Source organism: Delphinapterus leucas, chromosome 11, assembly GCF_059928025.1.
Source record: "Delphinapterus leucas isolate spDelLeu-1000000601 "Yukka" chromosome 11, BTC_Dleu_Yukka2, whole genome shotgun sequence".
NCBI classification, from domain to species: domain Eukaryota; kingdom Metazoa; phylum Chordata; class Mammalia; order Artiodactyla; family Monodontidae; genus Delphinapterus; species Delphinapterus leucas.
The window spans coordinates 35,447,966-35,469,764 of NC_143139.1; the positions used below are offsets into that span (position 1 = coordinate 35,447,966).

Below are 21,799 nucleotides of genomic sequence, written 5' to 3' on the forward strand. Positions count from 1 at the left end.
GTTGTGAAGTGGATGAGGACAGGTGTGGAGGGAAGGGCACCTGCTGACAGGGAAACAGCAGGCTGAGGGTCAGCCTGGGGCACTCGTGTCTCCCCAGATGACTCACAAAATGAGCATCAACAAACGAGGAGATTTTTGGAATAGCTGCTGCTGTGCTGGAGACCCAGTCTCAGGATGCAGAAATCTTCCCAAGGATATTTAAGCTTGGACAGGCCACCACCGTGAATTGATGCTGACAATCATCACAAGAGGTGCCAAACGGCAAAGGGGACCTCAAGGAATTTGATTCCCGAAGGTCACCCAGAGCTCCCAGGTAGGTTAGCTGCTTTTCTAGTCGTTTTATTGACTTCACATACCACATCTTGTATTTTACTCAACTTGATTTTTGGCACCCATTTAACAAGTTGGGAAGGTTTTACTGTATTTGTAAAATGCTATGACTTTAATAGGAATATATGTTCCTGAATAGAAATCATACAAAGCAGGCACACACATACACACATGTACAGTTATTTCACAGCTAACTTTGACCTTCTTACATCATGATCTCCCACTTTTGAATAAACTGGATGAACTTGGGAAAAAAATTTTTTAGACCTCTGACTTCTTTCCAGTCAACCAGTTTTAACAGGTAATTCATATGGAATTTAAAAGTTCAAAACTAAACTCCTTTTGAACTTGTCTTTGAAAATGAACTTACATGTTTGAAATAATATTGCATTAAATATTCTACTTAATTAGTGAGCAATTAGAGAACTCAAACTTATTTATACTCTATAATTTGTATTCTGCTGTATTAGTAAACTTTTAAATATTATTTAAACTCCATTGTTTGTTTGTACAGCCCAATCTGGACACAGTATTTCCTGTTGCACTTAATTTAGTTTTATCAAAATGCATTAATAAAACATGAGGGGAAAATCCCTGGAAAAGTTAAGGATAACAGGATAGAATCCTTTGGGAATCCCTCTACTGACCCAATTTAAATTGTTAACTTCATGTGTGGACCAGTAAACTTAAAACTTTATAGCATTCTTAAACCGTAATCATCTTTATAGGCTAGAAAGTGCCTTTAATAAGGCAACACACAGTCCTTTAGATTTGACCAGGTTTGCTGCCACTTTAGTGTTGTGTTTTGAGGAAATGGGTCTCGAAATTTTCATGATGACATTGTTTTAATAAATTTTTAAAGGGTGGGGACATCTGAGTTCCCTTAGTCTGAACTCCAGCAAAAGCCATACCAGGCATGTGCAGTTCTTACAGCCGTCTGTCCACGACTCGAGTTCTCGGTAGGTGGTTCCCTTCATGGTGCAAGTCCTTTCACAATAGCACTGGTCCAATCTATTCATTCGCTGTTCGGCTCGAGACAGCTGTGGCACAAAGGAAGGGGTTCATATTGTTCACCATTCCAGCAATGCAGAAAGGCAAAATACTCCAACAGGCATCTGACTGTTTTTCAGATGAATAGCTGTAATGATGGCTGTGCCCATCAACTATTTATTATAAATATACATAAGCCTTTATTTTTTTCATTTTATTCTTTTCCATTGTGATTTATTACAGGATATTGAATATAGTTCCCTGTGCTATATGGTAGGCCCTTATTGTTTATCCACTCTCTATATAATGGTTTGCATCTGCTAATCCCAAACTCCCAATCCATCCCTCGCTCACCCACCTCTCCCTTAGCAACAACAAGTCTGTTCTCTACGTGTGTGAGTCTTTTTCTGTTTCATAGGTAAGTTCATTTGTGTCATATTTTAGATTCTACATATAAGTGATATCGCATGGTAACTGTCTTTCTCTTTCTGACTTACTTAATTAGTATGATAATCTCTAGGTCCGCCCATGTTGCTGCAAATGACTTAAGACTTTAATTTAAAAGAAAGGATTTTTTCCCCTCTTCTTTTCGTAGTAAACTTGCCCCCTGCCTTTGGGGGAAAAAAGCAGGATTTATATGATGGAAAAGAAAGCTAAGTCAAAATAGCATCATCCACAATGCAGAGAAGCATTTTCCATTTTTAAAAATGTCTAATTTCATGACTATGTTTGCTCGAGTGCAAACATAAATTTTAGAATATATATTGGGTCAGAAACAAATCACTGATATACAACACAACTTCCAGGTCATAAGTAACTGCTATGCAACAAGACAACAGCCTGGTGAAACTATAGGTAAACTTGATACAGGCTTAAGATAGCCAATATTCCTACAACTGTAACATAGTGGTAGAAAGATTTCATGGGACCATTTCCTTGACATAATTCTAGTGCTCATATTCTTTACAATGTCCTCTTGCCTCCTTCCTTGCAAAGAAAAACTAAATAATAAAAACTAAATTAAACAATAAATCCTATTGTCGTAATAAGCAGTGTAGTAATCTGCCTCATTCTTGATTTACTGAATCATTTGTTATACAGATGGCTAGGGTTTGAATATTTATAAGCCCCTTTCTTGAGCAGGGATTTCGGTTCAGTCCTGGTACACAGTAGGGTATAAGAAAAGTCTCAAAGGTGAACAACTGTGGTTATAAAAGGAATTGTAAGGAACCTCAAGGATTTTTGAGCTCCCCCAGACTCTATTTCTAAGGAGCTTTTACCTTGGCTGATGTTTTGGCTAAAATGTCCTGCAGCTCCATGATTTTCTGCACGAGTCCATGAAAGTCATTGCAAGTTGGACAGGCTAGAATTACAAACACCACGTTGGTCAAGTTATATTTATAAGGAGTTCAATCTGGTTAAGTCTATGCTGACAACTAATATATAAAAACTCTAATTTCAAACTGACATTTTGGACAAAACTAAGCAAGAAGCATACTTTTCATTACACGGTGCAAGAACTAATGGACTTACTGCGATTAAGATCTGGGCACTGAGCAATAAATCCTTGGGGCATGACAAGTAATTGCACGTCTTGCATTATACCCTGTGTGAGAAAAATTTTGAAAAAGACATATTACTTTCATCTACCCAAATTATGTTCAACAGTCAAGTTCATGAAGGGAAACATTACAGGATAGACTCACCAAAATCCCTGAATAAAATCTTTTTGAATACATTGCTTTGACTTCAAACCAAAGGGAAAGAAAAACATCAGGCAGGCAAAATAGATGATTACCCACGTACTTTCTTATTGATAATATTTTTAAAGTCTTAAGAGTAAATGTCAAGATATAATTAAGAGGCAACAGTTTGTGTCTGGGGAAGTTATTTTTAGTTAGCCACTGAAGAAAGGCTTGAAAATGACCTTTAAAAATCAACCTGAAGATCACTTTGGGTTTCAACAACAGTGAAACTGATACCCGTTTTAAGTTAACTGCTATCATCAAAAAGAAAACAAAAGAAAAGCTAAGTCATAAGAGCAATGCTTATTCTAGCATTTCTTGTTTCTCGGTTGGATATTTTAAAGTGAATTTCTCAATTTAAAAAGGACAAGAGATTTATTAAACAGCTACAGCAAGACTTAGTGATGAGCCCTTAGGAGTACAGAAAGTTTAGCCTAAAATTTTTTAAAATGCCAACTGGAAATTACCCATTTTACACAGAAGGTCACATCACATGTTTACATGTGAAATTTACATGCACCCTTTGTCATTAAGATATAATTAGCTTCCAGCTTACAAGGCTCTTAAAGCAATGGCCAAATGGTAGCTCACAAAGGACCTCATCAGACACCCTCCAGCGTCCCTTTCATTCACCACCCCTCTCTCTTCCTTCAACATCTTTATATATTTTCTTTAAGTAATATTTCACTTTATCCCTTTTGAAAAATGGAAATAGAACATTTAATGACAGAGGTGACATACCAACATATTATTAAGACAATTTTGAATGTACCTACAAAGATTTACCAGTCAAATCCTGGACTATGTATCTTCTACATATTTAATCTGATTAATAGCATGGTACAAAAACAGTGTCAGTGTAAATGATAAATATTTAAGTATACTATGTGGCAACTGCTGGATCTGCTGTTGGCTTGGGGTTTGGATCAGGGAAGCAACTTGTATACAACAAAATCCTATCACTTGGTAGCAGCAACATGAAAGCAAAGCTACCATGTAGAGTTCTATAGTTTGTGTACTGCCCAAATCTAGTGAGCACCATTTACAGTCTACAGTAAAAATTATGGCCCCTAGAGTAGTACACATAACTGACATGTGAGGTTTCTGACGCCACATCTGAGCTCCATGGGGAAGAGTGCCATGATTAAATAGAAGAGAGACTCGGCACCTATAGCAAAAACTTGCTATCCCTTATGTGGGAAAAGAGCACTGATTTTTCAGGACTCACAAGCATGGGATCAATTCCCCATGACTGGCTTTGGATAAGTTGTTTAAACTCTCTGAACAAGTTTATGCATATGTAAAAGAGATTTTTAAAAAATTTAAAAGGCCCTGCACCAAGGCTAGCAAGACTAGGATTCGATGAAATAACACATTCAAAGCACCTGGTTTCCAGGTAGCAGTTTAAGTAAGTTTTAAAAATACCTTTCTGGGAATACAAACCTTTCTCAGAACACAATTTTAAAGTTACTGGTACCTACTCTAGCTAGAAATCCGTGAGTTAGACACATCACCTGTCATTGTTTCATTTAACAACCATTTGCCGATCCCCTTCTGTATGACAGGCAGTGTCAGAGTCATTGGAGGGGAAATGATTACACTATGGGCTTGTAATCAAGCAATTTTCTGAACTTTATTTCCTCGACCTTAAAATACTGAAGTTAAACGGTATGTCTTTTAGATCCTGTGATGCAATTCCATGGAGTGTGTCTCTAAACAGACAATAAGAAAAAGATATAAATTATAACAGCTTTCTAGCTTTGATAGATTTGTGCATATATATGTATTCCTTTCTTACTTTCAGAAGTACGAAGAGACCATGAATAATGAATATTGAAAAGTTTTAATCCTCTATTATTAACACCCCAATAAAAGTCTCATCAAAGGTTATATTTCAAAGGTAGAGAGTTTATTTGTATATTAACATTTTAGATTTTTATTATTTTGAATGCCTGATTTCAAGAAGATGTTAACTCTGCCCTGATTGAGCCTTGTGATCATCTCTGTTATGTTTAAAGTTCAAACTCATTCGGGGAAAAAAGAGAAAATAGTGCTGACCAGCTAAGTTAAACACCAGTGTAAAAAAAAAAAAAAAAAAAACTAAAACAGAAACTATACACATCAAATTATTTTGCTTTATACCATAAAAAGCAAGACGTACTTTTCCAAATTCATTAAAAAGCATTTATATTTACACTTTATGCTCAGACCTTAGTCAGAAGATACCTTAAAATATCCGTGTGCATTATTTCTCTGTCCCAGCCAAAATGATGTGCCCACAGGCAAGTCTGTGGAAGGCTTTTCCACAACTCTTTCATATATTCTGCAAAGAAGCATCAGGTAAGTAATGTGCATTAACCATCATTTCTTAGAATCTTCCGTTACCTGAACTGAGAACATTTCACTTACTTATTGCAGTCGACGTGTAAAATCAAGTGGGAGGCACTGATGGCTAAGGAGAGCTTGTGCCACTTATCATCAGCCAAAATGTAAGGAAACACTTCTGTGTGAGGATGGTGGCTGCCGGAGGAGTGGTAGTGCAGTCTGACTTCATTCCGATGGCCGCTGCTTTCCAGTTCCAGGTACCTGAAGAAGAATCACACGAGGCCCATTGAAAATAAAGCTCAAAAATGATGTACATGACCTCTGTCTCCAGAAAGATAGAATAGACATAATTTTCCTATTCCTCCCAATAAGTACAACTAAACAGGATATTATAAAACAAACAATAAGAAGAGTCTGAAAGATGGAGAAAATTTTTTAAAAATGCAAGGGCACTCAGGGCCCGAGTAACAACAGAATGGTGAGTGAAGAGGGTTTTCTTTTTGCCTCATATATGCCAGTCTTGGAGGTGGAGATACCAGCAACCTGGAAATACCAATGGATGCAGACAAAACAATTCCCCTCAAAAGCCTGCTCACTCTAGCTAAAGTACCAAAAGAGGAGAAGCCCAGAAAGACAAAAACTTTTAGAGAACAACCACTCTATTCCAGCCAAGCACCACAGGAAAAACTGTGATTCCATCCCGAAACATGTCAGCAAAGGCTAAGTGGGGAGCCTAGATTTCCACTCTCTTGAGGCAGAAATCAGGTACCCAACACCTCTGCCAGGGTGGTGCCAACAAAGGCCAAGTAGAGAGCCAAGAATTGTAACCCTGTCAGCCAGTAATGAGACGAACCATGGCATCAGTGGAGACCATGTTCCATCCCTAGTAACAAAGCACACTGCCTTCTCAGAGGAGGCCTAGTGGAGAGTCAGAACTTTCACCATCACCCTGCAGTAATGACACCATCCCTACCAGAGTGTTTGGTAGAGACCATGTGGGCAGTTGGAACTTCCACCCCCTCACCCAGAAATAATAAAAGTTCTCACTTAATTGTCAACTGAAGGCCTAGTAGGGAACCTGGATTTCTAGTTCCACCCAGAAATAACAAGATGACACCCCCTCATCCTCTGCCAGTGCATTGTCACAGAAAGTCACATAAAATATGGAGTTTAATGAGATCCAAGTCTCAGAACATCATACAAATATATCCATGCTTCAATCCAAGTCTCAAAACATTACACAAAAATATCCAGGTTTCAACCCCAAATCAAACAGCATACCAAGAATCAGAAAGATCTCAAATATAATGAAAAAAGACAAGCAATAGATATCAACATCACAAGATGACAGAGATGTAAAAATTACCTGACACAGATTTTAAAGAAGCATTGATTAAAATGAGCAATTACAAACATATTTGAACAAACCTGAAACAAATGAAAAAAAGTTAGAGGCTGAGATTGGTTCAAGATGGCGGAGGACAAGGATGTGCTCTCCCTCTTGCGAGGGCACTGGAATCACAACTAACTGCTAAACAATCATCGACAGGAAGACACTGAAACTCACCAAAAAAGATGCCCCACATCCAAAGACAAAGGAGAAGCCACAATGAGATGGTAGGAGGGGTGCAAGCACAATAAAGTCAAATCCCATAACGGCTAGACGGGTGACTCACAAACTGGAGAACACATGCCACAGAAGTCCACCCACTGGAGTGAAGGTTCTGAGACCCACGTCAGGCCTCCCAACCTGGGGGTCCAGCAACGGGAGGAGGAATTCCGAGAGAATCAGACTTTGAAGGATAGCAGGATTTGATTTCAGGACTTCGAGAGGACTGGTGAAAACACAGACTCCACTCTTGGAGGACACACACAAAGTAGTGTGCACATCAGGACCCAGGGTAAGGAGCAGTGACCCCACAGGAGACTGAACCAGACCTACCTGCTAGTGTTGGAGGGTCTACTGCAGAGGTGGGGGGTGGCTGTGGCTCACCACGAGGGCAAGGACACTGGCAGCAGAAGTTCTGGGAAGTACGCCTTGGCGTGAGCCCTCCCAGAGTCTGCTATTACCACCACCAAAGAGCCCGGGGAGGCTCCAGTGTTGGGTTGCCTCAGGCCAAACAACCAACACGGAGGGAACTCAGCCCCACCCATCAGCAGACATGCAGATTAAAGTTTTACTGAACTCTGCCACCAGAGCAACACCCAGCTCTACCTACCACCAGTCCCTCCCATCAGGAAGCTTGCACAAGCCTCTTAGGTAGCCTCATCATCCAGAGGGCAGACAGCAGAATTAAGAAGAACTACAATTCTGCAGCCTGTAGAACAAAAACCACATTCACAGAATGATAGACAAGATGAAAAGGCAGAGGGCTAGGTACCAGATGAAGGAACAAGATAAAACCCCAGAACAACAACTAAATGAAGTGGAGATAGGCAATCTTCCAGAAAAAGAATTCAGAATAATGATAGTGAAGATGATCCAGGGCCTCAGAAAAAGAATGGAGGCAAAGGTCGAGAAGATGCAAGAAATGTTTAACAGGGCTTCCCTGGTGGCGCAGTGGTTAACAGTCCGCCTGCCGATGCAGGGGACATGGGTTCGTGCCCCGGTCTGGGAAGATCCCACATAACGTGGAGCAGCTGGGCCCGTGAGCCATGGCCGCTGAGCCTGCGCGTCCGGAGCCTGTGCTCCGCAACGGGAGAGGCCACAGCAGTGAGAGGCCCACGTACCGCAAAAAAAAAAAAGAAAGAAATGTTTAACAAAGACCTAGAAGAATTAAAGAACAAACAAACAGAGATGAACAATACAGTAACTGAAATGAAAACTACACTAGAAGGAATCAATAGCAGAATAACTGAGGCAGAAGAACGGATAAGTGACCTGGAAGACAGAATGGTGGAATTCACTGCTGCAGAACAGAATAAAGAAAAAAGACTGAAAAGAAATGAAGACAGCCTAAGAGACCCCTGGGAAACCATTAAATGCAACAACATTCGCATTACAGGGGTCCAGAAGGAGAATAGAGAGAGAAAGGACCAGAGAAAATATTTGAAGTGATTATAGTCAAAAACTTCCCTAACATGGGAAAGGAAATAGTTACCCAAGTCCAGGAAACACAGAGAGTCCCAGGCAGGATAAACCCAAGGAGAAACACAGTGAGACACACAGTAATCAAACTGACAAAAATTAAAGAAAAATAAAAATTATTGATAGCAACAAGGGAAAACGACAAATATCATACTAGAGAATGCCCATAAGGTTAATAGCGGATTTCTCAGCAGAAGCTCTACAAGCCACAAGGGAGTGGCATGATATATTTAAAGTGATGAAAGGGAAAAACGTACAACCAATATTACTCTACCCAACAAGTATCTCTTTCAGAGTTGATGGAGAAATCAAAATCTTTACACACAAGCAAAAGCAAAGAGAATTCAGCACCAACAAACCAGCTCTACAACAAATGCTAAAGGAACTTCTCTAACTGGGAAACACAAGAGAAGAAAAGGACCTACAAAAACAAACCCATAACAATTAAGAAAATGGTAATAGGAGCATACATATCGATAATTACCTTAAACGTGAATGGATTAAATGCTCCAAACAAAAGACACAACTCGTTGAATGGATACAAAAACAAGACCCACATATATGCTGTCTACAACAGACCCACTTCAGACCCAGGGACACATACAGACTGAAAGTGAGGGGATGGAAAAAGATATTCCATGCAAATACAAATCAAAATAAATCTGGTGTAGCAGTACTCATATCAGATAAAGTAGACTTTAACATAAAGAATGTTACAAGAGACAAGGGAGGACACACATAATGATAAAGGGATCAATCCAAAAAGAAGATATAACAATTATAAATATATATACACCCAACATAGGAGCACCTCAACACATAAGGCAACTGCTAACAGCTATAAAGAGGAAGTCGAAAGTAACACAATAATAGTGAGGGACTATAACACCTCACTTACAACAATGGACAGATCATCCAAACAGAAAATTAATAAGGAAACACAAGCTTTAAATGACACAATAGACAAGATAGATTTAATTGATGTTTATAGGACATTCCATCCAAAAACAGCCGATTACACTTTCTTCTCAAGTGCACATGGAACATTCTCCAGGATAGATCGCATCTTGGGTCACAAATCAAGACTTAGTAAATTTAAGAATATTGAAATCATATCAAGCATCTTTTCTGACCACAATGCTATTAGATTAGAAATCAGTTACAGGGAAAAAAATGTAAAATAACACAGACACATGGAGGTTATTTTATACGTTACTTAATAACCAAGAGATCACTGAAGAAATCAAAGAGGAAATGAAAAAATAACTTGAGACAAATGACAATGAACACAAGACAATCCAAAACCTATGGGATGCAGCAAAAGCAGTTCTAAGAGGGAAGTTTCTAGCACTACAATCCTACCTGAAGAAACAAGAAAAATCTCAAATAAACAATCTAACCTTACACCTAAAGGAACTAGAGAAAGAAGAACAAACAAAACACAAAGTTAGTAGAAGGAAAGAAATCATAAAGATCAGATCAGAAATAAATGAAATAGAAACAAAGAACACAATAGCAAAGATCAATAAAACTAAAAGCTGGTTCTTTGAGAAGATAAACAAACTTGATAACCCATTAGCCAGACTCATCAAGGAAAAGAGGGAGAGGCCTCAAATCAAGAATATTGGAAATGAAAAAGGAGAAGTTACAACAGACACTGCAGAAATACAAAGCATCCTAAGAGACTACTACAAGCAACTCTATGCCAGTAAGATGGACAACCTGGAAGAAATGGACAAATTCTTAGAAAGGTATAACCTTCCAAGACTGAACCGGAAAGAAATAGAAAATATGAACAGACCAATCACAAGTAATGAAATTGAAACCGTGATTAAAAATCTTCCAACAAACAAAGGTGCAGGACTAGACGGCTTCACAGGTGAATTTTATCAAACATTTAGAGAAGAGCTAACACCCATCCTTCTCAAACTCTTCCAAAAAAGTGCAGAGGAAGGAATATTCCCAAACTCATTCTATGAGGCCACCATCACCCTGATACCAAAACCAGACAAAGATACTACAAAAAAAGAAAATTACAGACCAATATCACTTACGAATGTAGATGCAAAAATCCTCAACAAAGTACCAGCAAACAGAATCCAACAAAACATTAAAAGGATCATACACCATGATCAACTGGGATTTATCCCAGGGATACAAGGAGTCTTCAGTATACGCAAATCAATCAATGTGATACACCATATTAACAAATTGAAGAATAAAAACCATATGATCATCTCAATAGATGCAGAAAAAGCTTTTGACAAAATTCAATGCCCATTTATGATAAAAACTCTCCAGAATGTGGGCATAGAGGGAACCTACCTGAATATACTAAAGGTCGTATATGACAAACCCACAGCAAACATCATTCTCAATGGTGAAAAACTGAAAGCATTTCCTCTAAGATCAGGAACAAGACAGGACGTCTACTCTCGCCACTATTATCCAACATAGTTTTGGAAGCCCTAGCCATGGCAATCAGAGACGAAAAAGAAATAAATGGAATATAAATTGAAAAAGAAGAAGTAAAACTGTCACTGTTTGCAGATGACATGATACTATACATAGAGAATCCTAAAGATGCCATGCGAAAAGTACTAGAGCTAAGCAATGAATTTGGTAAAGATGCAGGATACAAAATTAATGCACAGTAATCTCTTGCTTTCCAACACACTAACAACAAAAGATCAGAAAGAGAAATTGAGGAAACACTCCCAATTACCATTGCAGCAGAATAAAATACGTAGGAATAAACCTACCTAGGGAGACAAAAGACCTGTATGAAGAAAACTATAAGACGCTGATGAAAGAAATCAAGGATGACACAAACAGATGGAGAGATATAGCATGATTTTGGTTTGGAAGAATCAATATTGTGAAGATGACTATACTGCCCAAAGCAATCTACAGATTCAATGCAATCCCTATCAAATTACCAATGGCATTTTTTACAAAACTAGAACAAAAAATCTAAAAATTTGTATGGAAACACAAAGGACCCTGAACATCCAAAGCAGTCTTGAGGGAAAAAAAGGGAATCAGACCCCCTGACTTCAGACTATACTACAAAGCTACAGTAGCCAAGACAATATGATACTAGCACAAAAACAGAAATATAGGGCTTCCCTGGTGGCACAGTGGTTGAGAGTCCGCCTGCCGATGCAGGGGACAAGGGTTCGTGCCCCCGTCCGGGAATATCCCACATGCCGCGGAGCGGCTGGGCCTGTGAGCCATGGCCGCTGAGGCTGCACGTCCGGAGCCTGTGCTCCGCAACGGGAGAGGCCACGACAGTGAGAGGCCCACGTACAGCAAAAAAAAAAACAACAAAAACAAACAAACAAAAAAAAAAAACCAGAAATATAGATCAATGGAACAGGATAGAAAGCCCAGAGATAAACCCACACACCTATGGTCAACTAATCTATGACAAAGGAGGCAAGGATATACAATGGAGAAAAGACAGTCTCTTCAATACGTGGTGCTGGGAAAACTGGACAGTTACATGGAAAAGAATGAAATTAGAACACTCCCTAACACCATACACAAAAATAAACTCAAAATGGATTAGAGACCTAAATGTAAGACCGGAAACTATAAAACTCTTAGACGAAAACATAGGAAGAACACTCTTTGGCATAAATCACAGCAAGATCTTCTCTGATCCACCTCCTAGAGTAATGGAAATAAAAACAAAAATAAACAAATGGGACCTAATTAAACTTAAAACCTTTTGCACAGCAAAGAAAACAAGACGAAAGGACCACCCTCAGAATGGGAGAAAATATTTGCAAACAAATAAACAAAGGATTAATCTCCAAAACATATAAACAGCTCATGCAGCTCAATATTAACATAAGAAACAACCCAATCAGAAAATGGTCAGAAGACCTATATAGGCATTTCTCCAAAGAAGTCATACAAATGGCCAAAAAGCACATGAAAAGCTGCTCAACTAATTATTAGAGAAATGCAAATCAAAACTACAATGAGGTATCACCTCACACCAGTCAGAATGGGCATCATCAGAAAATCTACAAGCAACAAATGCTGGAGAGGGTGTGGAGAAAAGGGAGCCCTCTTGCACTTGGTGGGAAGGTAAATTGATACAGCCACTATGGAGAACAGTATGGAGGTTCCTTAAAAAACTAAAAATAGAATTACCTTATGATCCAGCAATCCCACTGTTGGGAATATACCCAGAGAAAACCATAATTCAAAATGACACATACATCCCAATGTTCACAGCAGCACTATTTACAATAACCAGGTCATGGAAACAACCTAAATGCCCATCAACAGACGAATGGATAAAGAAGATGTGGTACATACACAGAATGGAATATTACTCAGCCATAAGATGTGGTACATATACAGAATGGAATATTACTCAGCCATAAAATTGAACGAAATTGGGTCATTTGTAGAGACGTGGATGGATCTAGAGACTGTCATACAGAGTGAAGTAAGTAAGAAAGAGAAAAACAAATACCGTATATTAATGCATATATGTGGAAGCTAGACAAATGGTACAGATGAACCGGTTTGCAGGGCAGAAATAGAGACACAGATGTAGAGAACAAATGTGTGAACACCAAGGGGAGAAAGTGGCTGTGGCGTGGGGCGGGGGGGGGGGTGATGAATTGGGAGATTGGGATTGACATATATACACTAATATGTATAAAATGGATGACTAATAAGAACCTCCTGTATAAAAAAATAAATAAAATTAAAAAATTAAAAAAAACAAGTTAGAAAGCCTCAGCAAAGAAATAGAAGGACCAAATAAATAAAGAAGAACCAAATGGAAATTTTAAAACTGAAAAATACAATAACGGAAATAAAAAGCTGAACAGCAAAATGCAGGGGACCAAAAAAGAGTCAGTTAACTAGAAGACAGAACAAAAATTATCTGATCTGAGCAGCAGAGACAAAACAGACTGAAAAAAAATGAACAGTCTCAGAGCCCTGGGAGATTATAACAAAAGTTCTAACATTTTCATAATCAGAGCCCATAAAAGAGGAGAAAGAGGGTGAACTAAAAAAGTACCTGAAGAAATAATGGCTGTAAACTCCCCAAATCTGGTCAGAGACATAAACTCACAGATTCAAGAATCTGTGCAAACCCCAAACAAGATAAACTCGAAGGAATACTGATCATAACGAAACTTCTGAAAACTAAGAATAAAGAAAAAAATATTGAGAGCAGTGAGAAAAAAAATTGACAAGTTATGTATAGGAAAAAACAATTAGAATGGTAGTGAATTCCCCAGAAGAAACAATGAAAGCCAGAAGGAAGTGGAAAAATATTTTTGATGTGACGAAGGAAAAAGCTATCAGGCCAGAATCCTATACCCAGTGAAAATATCCTTCAGAGATGAAGAAATCAAGGCATTCTCAAATTAAGAAAAACAAGGATAATTTGAACCAAGTTTTAAACCTAGATATGTTATGTTTAAAGTACCTAATGAGCATTCAAGAGGACATGTAGGGAGGTCAGCTAGATCTACCAGTCTGAGATGGAGAGAGGTCCATTATGGAAATAGGACTTGCGAGTCATAGACATAGAGATTGTATTGAAAGCCATGAAGGTATAGGGATTATCCAGGGAATTATTATAGATGAAATGACACATTAACATTCTGAGGAGGAACTAGCAAATGAAACCAAAGGCCAATGAGAGTAGAGGAGAAAAAGAGTGACAGTGGTGTCACTCACTAAAAAAAAATCTGATAAAATACCAACTATCCACTCATAGGGTAATTATACATCCATGTTCTGGAGCACTACGCCACTCTCTGAAAGCATGAGGTTCTGACGTGAAATAATGCCATCGTTAATTACCAATATGAATTAAACTTCAAAAAAGCTCTACAGAATCCCATTTAGTTTGAGAAAACTGTGTGTGTGTGTGTGTGTTTAGAGAAAAAATGATCAAGGAGGATATATGCCAAAATGTTAACAGTAGTTACCTCAGGGGAGTACAATTTGGGGGAAAGGATGCAAGAACCTTCTCAAATATTTTTATAACCTTGAATTTTCTCCATTAATTATGTATTACTTCTTTAATATAATACATACATACACACATATATAGTAAAATTCTATTTTCAGATAAAAAATAAACTAAGTAATCCAGAATATAAATCATGTGTAAACTTATTAAGCATAAATAAAACACCAAGTTGTTCGGTCTTTGATCCAGAAGATACCAATCAGAGAGTCCCTTCTATCTTATTATTTGATAACAAGTATTCATTATTTAATCAACTAGTGAGTTCTATAATGATAGAGGGATGTTTGCATTTAAAAAAAATAACATCAGCAAACACATCACCCCATTGCTATATACCTTCAGTTCTTTTACCACATGGAGGCAAGAACCCTACCACTGCTGTCAGTCTGGTCTCTTCCTCTAGATATTACTGTCACCTGTACTGAATTCCTAAATTTGAGGCACCAGAATTATCCTTAATAGCACGGAGGCTGACACCATGCTGCACAAACAAGAACAACCCTTCAGTAGTTAAATATTTTACCAAAAATTACATTTTTATCAGCATCATTCGCTCAGTTTTTTTTAATGAAATAGACATGTAATACACAAAAAACAACTAGTGAAAAGAAAAATAAATAATGATGTAAAACACTTAGAAGTGTGCCTGGCATGTGGTGAGTATTCAATAAATATTATTCATTTCCAGAACTCCACCTGTCCCCCATTGGGTGGCATCTAAGTGGGAGGTGGCCTCCCCTCACCTATCCCCCCACCCCAAGGCTCAGCAGATCAGTGTGGTTAAACGCCCAAGCCCTAAAGCCTGACCTCCGCTTCACATCCTGGTAGCCCTCCTGGTAGCAGTAAGCTACTTCATCTCTCTGTGCCTCATCTGGTTACCCAACTATAAAACAAAGATACAAATTGCACTTGCCTCAAAGGACTTCCCTGAGGATTGGAATGAGTTAATTTAAGAAAGCACTCAGAACACTGTTGGGCACGCCCAAAACACGTTATATATTTTTTTCATTTCAAAAAGCAAAGGTCAAATCCTCCATCTTCCTCTCCGTAGTACAGCCAGGGACAGGTCCATGACACATCTTAGCAATCTGACACTCTTCCTTTGGACTGGGTATCTGGATGAAGCACAGCAAAGAAGAGAGGGAGCAGGGACCCCTACATTGCGATAGGGCAGCAGCATCCCAGTCAGCTATATTAAGGTCACTCTGCATCTTGCTTCCTGTTTGCTGACCTACAAGGGCACTTTTGATTATTGCCTCCTCCAAATTCTGGTGCCTCAGCCTCCCATCAGTACTGTAAGCTACCCTGCCTGTCCACCACCCCCGAAGTCACCTTACAAGCAAGAACCCTAACTAATACATTACAGTTGTGACCATGGGGAAAATATATAATTGGAATAAAATGTATCAACATTTTTAAAAGCAACTGAGTGACAGAACTATGTTCGAAGTTTAACCTTCTTTGTATTGTCCTTTATTTTCCCTTTTATGTTTAATGAGCATTTACTACCTTAAATTGAAATCACATTTTAAATCCCAAGAAGATAATTTGTCACACTTCAACACATCATGTCGCCCTGATTTGTTATTCATAATCTTGAGAAGTAACTAAAATCAGAAATAAAGTTCACCCTTTATAATAATTTATGTCCTTGTTAATCAAATATCCTTTGCAATGGCAGAAATATAAACTAAGACTAGGCTTTGAAGAAATTGGCAACAGTGGTAGGACATCATTCATTTTAACAACCTCCTTCATAACTCAAGATCAAAGGATAAAAATAAGGTCATGTCTCATCCGCCAAAAGGTTGCACACAACATGAAATGAGAATTTTTCTGCCGCCTTAAATTAAACCTAAATAGAAAAATGATCAGATCACCTCAGAACATTAAGCTACAACCCAGTTGTAAATCAGTCACTTGAAGAAAAGCCAGAGGCACTTCTAGTGCCAACTATATCATTAGTGTGGTTCATGGATGGTACAACTGCAAAGGAGTTATGTGCACAGGCTTTGGAATTGAAAACCAGCTCTGCCTCTCACTACCATCTATGACCTGACCTCTCACTGCCTCAGTTTCCTCATCTGTAAAATAAGGATTCAATGGGATAAGCCACATAAAGCCTGGCATCTGAAACACAGGAAGCACTCAATAAATGGTAACTATTTTAGTTATTTGTCAATAGTCCCAATTAGGCATCATTTATAAAGTCCAGCTTTTTATAGCCAATTCTGTGAATAGCAAGCAATTTGAACACATTTTTTGAGACAAAATTCTCATAAAATTTACTGTTTTAAAGCATACAATTCAGTGTGCTGAATACATTTTTAATTGAAATAATGCAGAAACCAGGAGGCATAACTTGCAGATAAAAACAGAAGATTAATCCACGCTCATAGAAACTAAGTGGACAGCACTGGTATTATGGGGGCTCTAGTGTAACCAGTAAAATATGAAACATGAAGTCCAGTGGTAGGGCCAAATTTACTGTAAGTTAGGCTGCTGCGTTCACTTATTAGAAAGAAAATGGCTGTTTCACCTCGCCTCTTCCAATGATCCCCTCAAGTATTGAGGGAGATGGCACAGTGGGGAGTAAACGGTGTACTTTTTGGCATCCTTCATTAGAACCATATTGATTATATTTTTATTAGTTTTTAACAGTATTTGGTCATCAGCAAGCCAGTATAATGCAGCAATTTAAAAGACCTCAGAGTCTTAATCCTGTCTCCATAGTTCACAACTGGACAAGTTAAAAATCTTCTCCAAGCCTCAGTTTCCTTCCCTATCAAATAAGGGTAAGAAGAGTTGTGAACTTATATGGTTGTTTTGTAAATGAAATAACTTATAAGGACTTACTTTACACAGTTCCTGAGAAAGAGTGAGCACTCCATACACATCATGATTATGATTTATATTTCCTATGACATATTTATGCATGTTATTTAAACATCAGCAAATTTTCAGGGCTGATTTTAACTTAAACATGAATATCAGACAGAAAGTAATTTAGTGAGAATCTACCCAAATAATGATGTTTGCATCTCATCTATGATATTCCCATCAAATGGTCATCCAGTTTGTTTGAATTCACCTGGTGACCAATAATTCATGACTTCCTAAGGCCAATCATTTCATTTTTATAAAACCAAGACCTTGCTTATATTAAAACATAAAGGGAAGATGGTTTTTTAAACTATGATTTATTTGTTCATTTATTCCAGCTAATATTTACTATGGGAACTGAGAATATGGCAATGAATAAGGCCAAACAACGGTGAAGCTTGGAGATCCTCAATAATAAACTCATTATTAACTGAAAAATGTTTAGCCATTTCAAAACTAATAATAATACTACTATAAAAATCTTACTGCAAGAAGAGGAATGTAGCTAGATCAGTGAGGGTAACAAAGCTGCTTCAGGAATAATACAGCTAGGAAGCAAAATTATATCACCAAAGGGAAAGAGCAGTAGCAAATGGAAGTTTCATGATTGAAGCCTTGGCATCATACATGACGGCTTGAATAACGATCTCTCCCTCTTATTACCCCACATAACTGAGTTTACAATAAAATAAAAGGGAAAGTGGCCATTCATGAAATGGAGGTAATTTATTACTAGCAATGACACAAAAAAATCTAAGAAACAACACTTTGAGCTATGATCCTGGAGGGGAGGAGAATTTAGTGGCATCATGAGTACTTTTTAAATATCACTTTGAGAACGGTCTTATACAAGGATGGAGAAAGAACAGATATGATAAAGCACTGGTAATAAGTGGGTACTCACTCCACAGCACAGGGTATGCACGAAAGTCAAGTTGAAATGTTGTTGGATAAAGGGTAGCACCTACTGAATGCTATGTCCTCTCATAACCTCCATTCACTTAGTTGTGACGGAGACCAAGCAAGTGGAAATTAGTGAAAGACTGAAGAGAAAGGGTTCAAAGAAGAGGCAGACTCAAAGAAGATGAGTCTTCCCTACTTTATCAAGAATGAACCCAGGAACACACTGTTGCAAGGTTGAGGAAGATCAACTAGGGAATACGGATTGCTGTGATGATCTGAAAATGCACATATGTAAGTTCGTAGAAAATCTGGCTTACAGATTTGACAAGGGGTTCACAGATCCCATGAGGTCCATTCATGGACTCCAAGCTAAGCATTCCTGCCTTGTGGGAAGACCAAGCAGAATATGGCTACTTGTGAAAGATTTGACAACTTGGTTTTATATATGCATACAATTTTTCTGACATAAAATAATTGGTTATAATAATACAAAAATTCAGAAAATACACAAAACAAGAAAAAGACAAGTAAGATCACTAATGGTCCTGCTGGCAAGAGATGATCAATATAATATTTTTGCATGTACCCTTTGCAGTCTTCTTCACTTAACCATACACTGTGAACATCTTTCCAAGTCAATAAAAGTAAAGCCACATCCTTTGTAATGGAAGCATGGTATTTCATAGTATAGCTGTGCCATGATCTAGTTAATATCCAATTTCCTATTACTGTTTCCGATTTTTCTTTTTCTTTTTTGGCCGTGCCATGAGGCTTGCAGGATTTCAGTTCCCTGACCGGGGATCGAACCCAGGCTACAGCAGTGAAAGCACTGAATCCTAACCACTGGACCGCCAGGGAATTCCCCAGTTTTTCATTCTTAATGAAAATATTTCAATACATGTTTCTTTGTGCACCTGCACAATTTCCTTCTTGGAATAAATTATTATAACTAAATTGCTGATTCAAATGGCATACACATTTCAAAGGGATTTCTTATATTCATTTACTACTCACTCATTTATTCATTCAACAAATATTTTCTGAATGTCTATTTGTCCTAGGCTCTGTTCTAGGTTCTGGGGATACAGAAGAGAACCAAAGAGATAAAAATACCAGTTCTCCTTGAATTTATATTAAAATAAATTAATAAAATATATCAAATAAACAGGTTACATGGTGATAAAATCTATGCAGAAAATTAAAAGGAGGCTAAGGAGTATGGTAAGATGATATCTAAAACAGGATGTTCAAAGAAAGCCTTATTGAAGAAGTGACATGCAGTGAAACCCTGAAGAAAAGCAATGACCCTGAGGCAGGAGCCTGCCTGGCAAATTCAAGGAATATCACTGAAGCCTGTGTGGCTACAGTGGAATGAGGAAGGGTCAGAATAGGAGGAAATTAGGTCAAAAAGGCATCAGAAAGCACAGAGGCAGACCATTTAGGGACTAAGGGTCTAAAAAATAACTTTGGCTGCTGTAGGTAGAAAGCTATGGGAGGGTTTTTTGAACAGAGTTTTAATATAATCATTTTGGCTGCAGTGTCGGAAATAAACTGTACGAACGGTGGGAGATTACAAGGGTTAAATCAAGGAGATGAGTTGCTAGAGGTACCTTGGACCAGGGAAGGTGGTGAAAAGGGTGAAAAGATTTTCTTAGGATTAAATGTGCAGTGTGAGAGAAATCAAGAAACCCTTCAGGGTTTTTAGCCTGCACAACTAGAAGAAAGCAGTTGCCATGTACTGAGATGGGGAACACTGAATGAAGGGCAAGTTTAAGGAAGAGGATGATGAGTTTGACTTCTGACATGCACAGTTTGATATTCCAGCTTATGCAAGTGAAGATGAGCTGTTGGATATACAAGTCTGGAGTCCAAGGGCAAAGGTCAAGATAAGAGAAAAAATTAATAATCCATTGTCTCATAGAGATGGGATTTAAAGCCCTTAGACAGTATGAGATCACTTAGGAATTAAGTGAACATGGGGAAGAAGTCTGGGCATCAAGCCTTAGAACAGTCCTACATCCAGATGTCAGGGGTGTGAGGAGGAAGGAGCCAGGGGACCGAGGAATAAAACCAGGAAAGTGGGAGCTCAAGAAAAGAGTTTGGAAGGATGGAGTAATCAAAGTCCAACAGGATGAGGACTCAGAATTAGAGAATGGACTTTGCAAGATGGACATCAGTGGAAGCCTTGACAAATACATTTTCAGTGAAGCAGAGAGAGTAGGGTCCAATAAAGAGTGAGAGGAGGGGAACTGGAGACAACCGAAGGGAAACAGAGGAACAGCAGTTGAATAGGTAAGGTCAATAGAGGGTTTTACATTTGGCTTGCTTTTCATACTATAAATATTATAGCATATTTATGTGCTTATGGAAATATCCGATAGAGAAAGTACAAAGTAATAGTGCAAAAGAAGAAGTGAATTCTTGAAGCAACGCCCTGAGAGGAAATGCAATTTCATACGCAGTTTGGAGTGCTGGCCTTTGTTAGGGTTATGGACACTAAGCCTAGAAAGAAGGATAATTGTAATTAAAATCATCCCACAAACATTACTCCAGTCTCAGATGGCTAGATCAGTGAACTCTTTTGAATACTTCAAGGAGAAAGTAACAGCAATCTTTCACAAATTCTTCCAGATTACCAAAAAGGGAACACATCCCAACATATTCTATGAGGCAAAAACCTGACAAAGACATTACAAGGGAAACTACAAACCAATTTAATTCATAAGAATAGACGTAGGGCTTCCCTGGTGGCGCAGTGGTTGAGACTCCGCCTGCCGATGCAGGGGACACGGGTTCGTGCCCCGGTCTGGGAAGATCCCACATACCGCGGAATGGCTATGCCCGTGAGCCATGGCCACTGAGGCTGCGCATCCGGAGCCTGTGCTCCGCAATGGGAGAGGCTACAAAAGTGAGGGGCCCGCGTATCGCAAAAAAAAAAAAAAGTAATTCACTACATATTAACAAAATAAAGGGAGGAGGAACCAACATGGCGGAGTAGAAGGACATGCTCTCACTCCCTCTTGCGAGGATACCAGAATCACAACTACCTACCTGCTGGACAATCATCAAAAGGAAGACACTGGAACTCACCAAAAAGATACCCCACAACAAAAGACAAAGGAGAAGCCACAATGAGACAGAAGGAGGGGCAAAATCACAGTAAAATCAAATCCCATAACTGGTGGGTGGGTGACCCACAGACTGGAGAACACTTATACCACAGAAATCCACCCACTGGAGCGAAGGTTCTGAGCCCCACGTCAGGCGTCCCAACCTGGGGGTCCGGCAACAGGAGGAGGAATTCCTAGAGAATCAGACTTTGAAGCCTAGTGAGAATTGATTGCAGGACTTTGACAGGACTGGGGGAAAGAGACTCCACTCTTGGAGGGCACACACAAAGTAGTGTGCAAATCGGGACCCAGGGGAAGCAGCATTGACCCCACAGGAGACTGAAGCAGACCTACCTGCTAGTGTTGGAGGGTCTCCTGCAGGGGCAGGTTGTGGCTATGCCTCACCATG

General features: G+C 38.7%; 1 protein-coding gene across 1 annotated transcript in view; it reads right to left on the minus strand.

Annotated features, from left to right (window-relative positions):
* The window catches only part of NELL2 (neural EGFL like 2), a 435,366-nt gene that overhangs the window by 268,288 nt on the left and 145,279 nt on the right, over positions 1 to 21,799 (minus strand). The window contains exons 6-10 of the mRNA XM_089920567.1: positions 5,475 to 5,651; positions 5,292 to 5,388; positions 2,854 to 2,926; positions 2,601 to 2,683; positions 1,242 to 1,370 (exon numbers count right to left, since the gene is read on the minus strand). Of these exons, the coding sequence (XP_089776693.1) occupies positions 1,242 to 1,370; positions 2,601 to 2,683; positions 2,854 to 2,926; positions 5,292 to 5,388; positions 5,475 to 5,651 (559 nt within the window). The remainder of the gene's footprint in view (positions 1 to 1,241; positions 1,371 to 2,600; positions 2,684 to 2,853; positions 2,927 to 5,291; positions 5,389 to 5,474; positions 5,652 to 21,799) is intronic.